This window comes from Xenopus laevis, chromosome 1S, assembly GCF_017654675.1.
Source record: "Xenopus laevis strain J_2021 chromosome 1S, Xenopus_laevis_v10.1, whole genome shotgun sequence".
In the NCBI taxonomy this organism is placed as follows: domain Eukaryota; kingdom Metazoa; phylum Chordata; class Amphibia; order Anura; family Pipidae; genus Xenopus; species Xenopus laevis.
In genome coordinates this window covers 8,914,069-8,923,207 of record NC_054372.1, presented here as the reverse complement: position 1 = coordinate 8,923,207, position 9,139 = coordinate 8,914,069, and the positions used below count along the sequence as shown (strand labels likewise).

The 9,139-nt window shown below is 39.3% G+C and overlaps 2 protein-coding genes across 2 annotated transcripts; both read right to left on the bottom strand.

Moving 5' to 3' along the window:
• Positions 1–706: 706 nt before the first annotated feature.
• Positions 707–2,321, bottom strand: LOC121399263 (zinc finger MYM-type protein 1-like). Its single transcript, XM_041579367.1, has one exon. The coding sequence runs from the start codon at positions 2,074–2,076 to the stop codon at positions 1,531–1,533; it is 546 nt and encodes a 181-aa protein (XP_041435301.1). The 5' UTR covers positions 2,077–2,321; the 3' UTR covers positions 707–1,530.
• A 2-nt stretch (positions 2,322–2,323) lies between these two features.
• LOC121398300 (zinc finger MYM-type protein 1-like) lies at positions 2,324–4,640 on the bottom strand (the record flags this gene model as incomplete). The annotated part of the gene is made up of 1 exon (XM_041577361.1): positions 2,324–4,640. A coding segment is annotated over exon 1 (1,998 nt), but the record flags the coding sequence as incomplete, so codon positions are not given.
• Between the last annotated feature and the right edge of the window lie 4,499 nt (positions 4,641–9,139).

Here is a 9,139-nt window from a genome sequence, read left to right as displayed (position 1 = left end):
GGAATTGGGAATCAGTTGCATTAAAGACTTGTTCCACATTTGCATAAAAATTAATCTGCAGCCAGATGAGACAACTAGACTATTAGAAATGTTGCAGCTAATTGGGAAGACTAGAGTATTAGTATTAGAAGTGTTTTGCAGCCAGATGAAGAGATGAGAATATTAGAATTGTTTTGCAGCCAGATGAGAAGACTAGGGTAAAATAATTCTTTTGTAGCTAGATGAGAAGATTAGGATATTAGAATTGTTTTGCAGTCAGATGAGACTAGGATATTAGAATTATTCTGCAGTCGGATGAGAAGAGTAGAATATTAGAATTGTTTTGCAGCTAGATGAGACACTAGGGTATTAGAATTTTTCTGCAGCCAGATAAGAAGACTAGAGTATTAGACTTCTTTTGCAGTCAGATGAGAAGACTTGAGTATAAGAATTATTTTGCAGCCAGATGAGATGATTAGAGTTTTAGAATCATTTTCATTAGCTCTATGAACTCCTCTACTATGGAAGATGACGTAGTTGCTTACCCCTCAGTCTTACTCACCATACGTCTTTTATATGCTGCTCAAGAAATGGATCATTTTTAGCATGAAGCTCTGGTACTCACTGAAATCTCCCATTCTGTGGTGATCCAAATAGCTTATCAGTTCCCCTGAATGGTAGCCTAAGGAACTTTACAACACTGACAATCCAAGCAGATTTCTTTCATGAGCTAGTTGTTCAAAGAAGAGCATGGTTTTGCAGTCAGGTGAGAAGACTAGGGTAAAATATTTCTTTTGTAGCGAGATGAAAAGATTAGGGTATTAGAATTAGACTTTGTGCACTTAGATTAATGAACTCTAAGAATTATGTCAGGAATTGGGAATCAGTTGCATTAAAGACTTGTTCCAAATTTGCATAAAAATTAATCTGCAGCCAGATGAGACAACTAGACTATTAGAAATGTTGCAGCTAATTGGGAAGACTAGAGTATTAGTATTAGAAGTCTTTTGCAGCCAGATGAAAAGATGAGAATATTAGAATTGTTTTGCAGTCAGATGAGAAGACGAGAATATTAGAATTGTTTTGCAGTCAGATGAGAAGACGAGAATATTAGAATTGTTTTGCAGACAGATTTCTTTTCATGAACTGGTTGTTCAAAAAAGAGCATGGTCTATTCATCATTATTTATTTTCCTTAGTTCTTTAGTCATATAACTTGTAATATCAGTATATGATTGTTTTACATACAAATACATATTTTGAACTAGATTTGTAAAACAATATTCACACACATTTTAAAACAGGGTAAGTCTCCCCAATATAATAACAAATTATGATGTAGCTTTTAATGATTTAAAATAATTCTTACAGCCAGATGAGTAGACTAGGGTACATTTTTTTGCAGCCATATCAGGTGAGTAGGGTTTTAGAAATATTTTGCAGCCATATGAGACAATGAATTAGAATTTCAACATTTAGAAATAAAGAAGCTGGTGAAGGGATTTCATGACTTGTGTACCAAGCCTTGTACTGTTTGCTGAGCAGCTAACAATTACAAATTAACTTTACGTACTTTTTGCTTAGCAAAAGAATCCACAATGTCATCAAAGTCAAGTTGTCTGACTAAAGCGGATTCCACAGCTAGCAAAGAAAGGGCTGATAACCTTTCTTGGCCCATGGTAGTTCTTCTTTCATTTTTTATCCTTTTCAAACAGGAAAATGATCTTTCTCCACTGGCATTGGTTACAGACATGCATAAAAACATACGTAGCAAGGTTTCAGTATTTGGAAATGTTTTTTGCAAGTCCCTGGCAATTATATATTGCCTCATTGCCATTGGGCACACCATGGATTCCTGGGGTATCAATGCAGAAAATTGTAAAAATTCTTCTGTAAAACAGTCTTCGAGATCCTCTGGGTAGTTTTTTTGCAATTTGTCTGCAGAGCTGCGTAAATCTGATATTGGCAAGTTTGTATTAAAAATATCAAAACGGTTATTCAAGCATTCATAGCACTGATTCCTTCTTTTAAGCTCTGCAATAAGAGAATCTGTTAATACATAGAATGTTTCAGTGATAAATTTGTTTCTTGCTGACATATGTTGGTTAACATCATCAAATGGTGATTCATCAGCAAATGTTTTGCGTTTTTTAAGCCGTTTTCCTTCTCCTGCATATGTATGGTCTCTAGTTAGCTTTTTAGCTTCTAGTTCATATGTGTCAAATGAATCCCTAATTATTTGCACATATGCAATCAATGAGTTATAAAGTATGACTACTTCTGAAAGACAGATTTTGGTGTTTTGTAAAGTTTTACTAGTCGCATTTAGCCTTTCTAAGATGTTTCCCCCACACCACAAGAAGAATGGCGGTTTCAAAGTGGTTGAGTTTTCCCAATAAGGACTTTGCCTCATGTTGGACTCTTACTTGGTGATCAGACGACTCTAATTCTCTGAGAGCATTTTTCACATACTGAAAACCGATTCTCAGTGCTTTAGTAGCATCAGAACGAGCAGCCCATCTTGTGCCAGACAGACCTTTTACAGAAAGATTTCCAGGAGCTTTGCAAAGCTCATTTTTAAGAATGTTCCATCGATGAGTGGATGAAGAAAAAAAAACATAGATGCACTCCAATAGATTAAAAAATGTAGCTGCTTTAAGACAGGATTCTGCAGCACATGTTCCAACCAAATTCAGTGAATGTGCAGAACAAGGCACATAATATGCCAACTGATTGATTGCACGAATTCTAGCTTGCAATCCATTGTATCTGCCAGACATATTGCTAGCGTTATCGTAGCTTTGGCCTCTGCAATCCTGAATATTAATTTTCAATACAGCCAGGAATGACAACACAGTATTTTCAAGATGTTCTCCTGTATGAGAATAGATTGGAACAAACCCCAGTAACCGTTCCACAGGCCCATCTTTGTTAACATAACGTAGTACAATTGCTAGCTGATCAACATGACTGAGATCTGGTGTGGAATCTACAATTAAAGAAAAATATTTGGCAGTGTATAGCTCTTGCACTATTACTTGAGCAACTTTATTTCCCATTAACTCGATGAACTCCTCTACTATGGTAGATGACATGTAGTTGCTTACCCCTCTGCCTGACCCACCATACTTCTTTATATGCTGCTCAAGAAATGGGTCATATTTAGCAATAAGCTCTAGTATTCCCAGAAATGCCCCATTCTGTGGGGATCCAAATAGCTCATCAGTTCCCCTGAATGGTAAGCCACGTTCACCAAGGAACTTTACAACATCGACAACCCTTCTTAAAACTTCCCGCCAGTACTTCTGTTCATGAACTTCTTGTTCAATAAGAGCGCGGTCTATTCGGCATTCAGGGTTTGCCCTGTCTGTGAATATGAAAACACACTTGCGATGATCAGGTGAATTCTCATGCTCCCTTAATCTTGCAGCAGCATTTTTCCAGTCATTAAAGCCCGATGTTGCAAGGGCATGAGACAAACTACTATAAAGTTTACACGGCACACAGAATATAGTTCCTGTTGAGGGTGAGTAGATCATCCAATCACGAGTAATACATTCAGCATTATTTCTTTTCCGTATGAATAGTTCTTTAGTCAGATACCTTGTAATATCAGTATATGTTCTTTTAGATGCAGAGTAGTCCACATACTTATTTTGAATTTGATTCTTAGAAAAATATTCACGCAAATCTTCAGAAATGTTACTTCCCCACTCAGCAGGATCATTAGAGTAACTCTTAATGATATTTTTGATAGCATTTGAAGTTGTTGTAATTTCTGGTATAGCAGATATGGACTGCTGGGATTGGGAAACTGGGGCATAATCTCCAGTTTCTTCATAGTCCATGGTCAATGGGCTTTGCACCATAGTAGCTACTTCTGTATCTCTAGTGCTTTTGGTGATTATAGTACAAACAGCATGACTGGATGACTGGATGACGACTTCATCATCATCATTAGGATGTAATGCACGGCTTACTATAGTTTGATCAGTGTCAGCAACTTGACTTATGGAGCAACTTGTTCCTTGTTCATCAGGCTGAGGTGTATTAGAATCTACACGGCTTTTGCTGGATTTATGATGAGCAGAAGGAATTACTCCTTGCTCCAAATTGGAGATAGAGACAGCATATGTATTTGTAGCATTAGGATGCGCTGCAGTACTATCTATACTTGTGGTGAAACTTGTTCCTTGTTCATCACCATCAGTCTGAACAAGCTGATGCTTTGGTACTAAAAAAGATTGCATATACGTCTTTTGTTTTACTGTCTCTTTTTGCTCTTTATTTTTCTTTCTCCTTTTAGCAGCCCCTGAGGCATGCCTATACAGATTCTTCGACATACCTTCTATTGTCTTTTTACAACCCTGTTTATAACTGGAAACCCTAGACAACCCTTAGAATTCTTCTGCAGCCAGATGAGATGAGTATTAGAACTATTTTGCAGCCACCAACCAGATTAGACTAGAATATTAGAACTGTTTTGCAACCAGACGAGAAGACTAGAACTGTTTTTCAGCCAGACGAGGCTAGAATATTAAAACTGTTTTGCAACCAGACGAGAAGACTAGGTTATTAGAACTGTTTTGCAGCAACCAGCCAGATTAGGCTAGAATATTAGAACTGTTTTGCAGCCAGATGAGACTAGAATATTAGAACTGTTTTGCAACCAGACAAGAAAACTAGGGTATTAGAACTGTTTTGCAGCCACCAGCCAGATTAGGCTAGAACTAGAATATTAGAACTGTTTTGTAGCCAGATGAGACTAGAATATTAGAACTGTTTTGCAACCAGACAAGGAAACTAGGGTATTAGAACTGTTTTGCAGCCACCAGCCAGATTAGGCTAGAATATTAGAACTGTTTTGCAACCAGACTATGGTATTAGAACTGTTTTGCAGCCAGATGAGACTAGAATATTAGAACTGTTTTGCAACCAGACAAGAAAACTAGGGTATTAGAACTGTTTTGCAGCCACCAGCCAGATTAGGCTAGAACTAGAATATTAGAACTGTTTTGTAGCCAGATGAGACTAGAATATTAGAACTGTTTTGCAACCAGACAAGGAAACTAGGGTATTAGAACTGTTTTGCAGCCACCAGCCAGATTAGGCTAGAATATTAGAACTGTTTTGCAACCAGACTATGGTATTAGAACTGTTTTGCAGCCAGATGAGACTAGAATATTCTACCCGTTTTGCAACCAAATGAGAAGACTAGAATATTATAACTGTCTTGGAGCTAGATGAGGAGACTAGATGATTTTATACCAGAATAGAATTATTAATTTGCACTCAGCTCAGTTGTAGCTTTGGTTGGTCTTGCAACCTGCATGGCTGCCGGGTCCCCTCCCTCACTCCTTTCAGAGCCAGTCAGACAGTCCCACTTTCAGAGACCCTTCTCAAATTATTTTACACACCGATATTTTGTATTTTTGTTTTTTAAAAAAAAATTTCGTTTTTTTCTGTAGTTTTTAGTTTTTTTCTAGGTTTTTTTTCTCAGTTCTGATTGCCCCCTCACTCACTGCAGAATCAGTTGAACAGTTCCACCACTGCCCCACAGACCCTTTTGAATTATTTTTACCCCCAGATCACACTGTTACTTCCAAATGGCTGCAGCACAGCCTGCCCCTCCTCCACCCCACAAGCCAGTCACAGCCCCACTCCCACAGACTCTTTACAAATTATTTTGCCCCCCAATTTTTTTTTGTATTTTTGTTTTGTAGTTTTTTTGGTGTTTTTTGTAGTTTTTATTTTTTTTAGTTTTTTTCTAGTTTTTTTTTCTCAGTTCTGTCTGCCCCCTCACTCACTGCAGAATCAGTTGAACAGTTCCACTGCCCCACAGACACTTTTGAAATATTTTGACCCCCAGATCACAGTCACACTGTTAGTTTCAAATTGCTGCAGCACAGCCTGCCCCCTCCTCCCCCTCACAAGCCAGTCACAGCCCCTTTACAAATTATTTTGCCCCCAAATTTTTTTTGTATTTTTGTTTTGTAGTTTTTTTTGGTGTTTTTTTGTAGTTTTTATTTTTTTTTGTTTTTTTCTAGGTTTTTTTTCTCAGTTCTGTCTCTGCCCCCTCACTCACTGCAGAATCAGTTGAACAGTTCCACTTTCAATTTCCCCCCTAGCGCCAGAAGCCAGATGCCCAGCCCAAGATCACGTTCAAATGGCTAGAAATTAGAAAACAGCCTGCCAGCCTGGCCTAGTAACTGCCCCCTTCCTCTTCCCTCCCTCCCTCACAAGCCAAGCCAGCAGACAGTCGGACAGTCCCAGACCAGTAGTCTTCAAAAATATATTAGGCAAGCCGCAATTTAAAAAAAACAATTCGGGCTGCAGGCAGCCAGCAGGCACTGTTTGCTGCACAGGCAGACGGACCAGCAGATAAACAATTAGTTAGGCCGCAACCTGCAAGGATTTGTGGCAAATCAGTCACACAGTGTGTAAGAGAGCTCCTCCAGTCTAAACTTTATGCGCCAACTGAACGCTCACTGCGCACAACCGAGCTTTTATAATGTGCGCCATGATGTCAGCGCGCAGGCGCGCCGTGACGTCAGCGCGCAGGCGCGCCGTGACTTCAGCGCGCAGGCGCGCCGTGACGTCTGGGCGCAGGCGCGCCGTGACGGCAGCGCGCACGCCGAGATCAGCGGCGACAGACTGACAGGTGACTGACAACAGCACAACTGTGGGGGGCCCGGACCCGGAAGTTTTTAGAGGTATTTTTTTCCCGGCCCGGGCCCCCTAGAGCTAGGCGGGCCCTAGGCAGCCGCCTAGGGCGCCTAGTGGGTAATCCGGCCCTGATTGGCCTTCATGTGTACCTCTAAGCCATGTAGAAAATTAGACGCTAGCACCCACAACACATTGTGGTGTGGCCCAGAGAATTTCATGGGAAAACATTGACTTATTTGGGTATATTAACCCCTTTGCAGAGTTTGTTGAAATCATTTTTGGGCGAAAAAGAGAATTATAGTCAACACTTGTGTACATTTTAGTAAATGCATGGGTTAGAGGAAACATTGACCTGGGCCTTCAGTCATTAATATATTTTCTTATCTTTTTGAAAATAGTTATGTGAAGCAAAACCTATATTATATCCAGTTCAGCCTGGAATGCTGAAAGTATTATTAATTTTAAAATTGAAACAGTATTAAATACTAATAGGAGATGAATGACTGAATGTCTTCTCGCAGCTTTATAACAATTGTCTCTGTAATGATTGTGCAAGTTTGTACTGACACAGAGGCACATGAGATTTAAAAGGAAGAAAAATAGCTAAAGGAATAGGGAAGCGAGTTAAAGTAAATGTCCTCACGTTCAGTAGAGACAGACTAAAAGTTCTTATTCACCATGTTTTGGCAGAAGAGGATTATCTACTTAGAAAAGCCTGAGGTTACACCTCAGGATCATGTTGCTTGGGAATAAAATACTTTAATGTTATAAGACGGAGCACAAAGCAAAGAAAAAAAATCAAGGTAACATGGAATGAATATATTTCCCACTAAAGCAAATAGCTTGTTTGATCCCCAAACGACTTGCTCTATTAAGCTTTTCATTGATGGGATATTTCTGTTATGCTCATCAAAAACTGTCATGGTGTTAATTGCTACTATTCACAGCATGATACACATAACACTGACCCCATTCCCATATTTCACTTTATATCTATGAATGCTTACTGTGTTCTTAATATGAAACAGGAGGATTCTGTAACAATGGAGACCTGTAATGTTGATCATTAAAAACAATAATGTGATTTTTAAGCTTTGACAATTTAAAAATGTTTGGCTCTGTTAACATTGTTCTGTCTGTTTGCTTCAGTCTCTACAAGAAGTGGCAAATATTTTGGAGCTTACTTGCCAGCAGTGCCCTGTTGAGAAATAAGGATATTTTACTAATACAGTACATAGGGGCTAATCCAATCACAATGGCACATTGTAACTCTTCAGAGAGGTGACATCTGAAACTCACAGAGGTGTTGATTCTGTGTAGTTACTGTGATAGGATTATCCAATGTGTCATGTGACTCCTAGATACAGGTGTTACTTGTGAGAGTTGCATGAATGGATGTGTGAAGTGTTCTGAATCCGCCGGGGTACAGATGTTAGAACAGCATTGTATGTAGCAGACAGGTGGTGTTGAAGGCCCTCGCCTCTGTTCAGGGATGGTTTCTTCACCTTGACACGAATCTCCTCTTTCACGCCTCGTTCAAACCTCGTTCAAAAGAGCGATCTTCTTTATCCAAGATTTGGACCTTGCTATCTTCAAAGGAGTGTCCCTTGTCTTTTTGATGTAGAAAGACAGCTGGATCTTGTCCTGTAGAGTTCACCCTCCTATGTTGAGCCATTCGCTTGGTGAGCAGTTGTTTTGTCTCCCCAATGTATAGATCAGTGCTCTCCTCACTACACTGCACTCCATATACCACATTGCTTTGTTTTTCTTTTGGTGTTGGATCCTTTGGATGTACCAGTTTTTGTCTCAGTGTGTTGCTAAGTTTGAAAAACACATGGACGTGGTGTTTTTTGAAAATCCTCCTGAGTTTCTCTGACACTCCAGCTACATATGGGATGACTATGTTTCGCCTACTATTTGTCTTTGGGCGGTTATTTTTATTGGTGTTCCTGTTTGGCTTGGTTGTCGCTGTTTTGACAAAGGCCTAGTCTTGGCAGCCATACGCTACCATACTCTCTGAAGAGTTACAATGTGCCATTGTGATTGGATTAGTCGAAGAGTCTATATGCGAGAACTTCCCATACCAGTCAGTTGAACTGAAGAAGCTGCTTAGATGAGTAGTGAAACATCTTCAATAATTACTCAGCAAGTCCAGTTGTTTTCTAATTACTTATATTAGATATACCATGACATGGATGAATGAAAATCTTCATAGTCACTAATACATGTTGTTATACTATCCCGTTTATAATATTGCAATATCCTACTAACCTGTCTTCCTGACTCCCATCTCTCTTCCCTCCAATCAATCTTCAACTCTGCTACTAGGATCTTCCTGCATAAGAGGGACCCTGTTCAACCCCAATTAAAATCCTTAGCATGACTGCCTGTTAAGCAAAGAATAGCATAGAAAATCCTTCTGCAAATATTCAAAGCTCTTCACTTTTCTACTTCTCCTCAGGAATTTACTTTGGCTGTTGGCTAATGAGCATGCT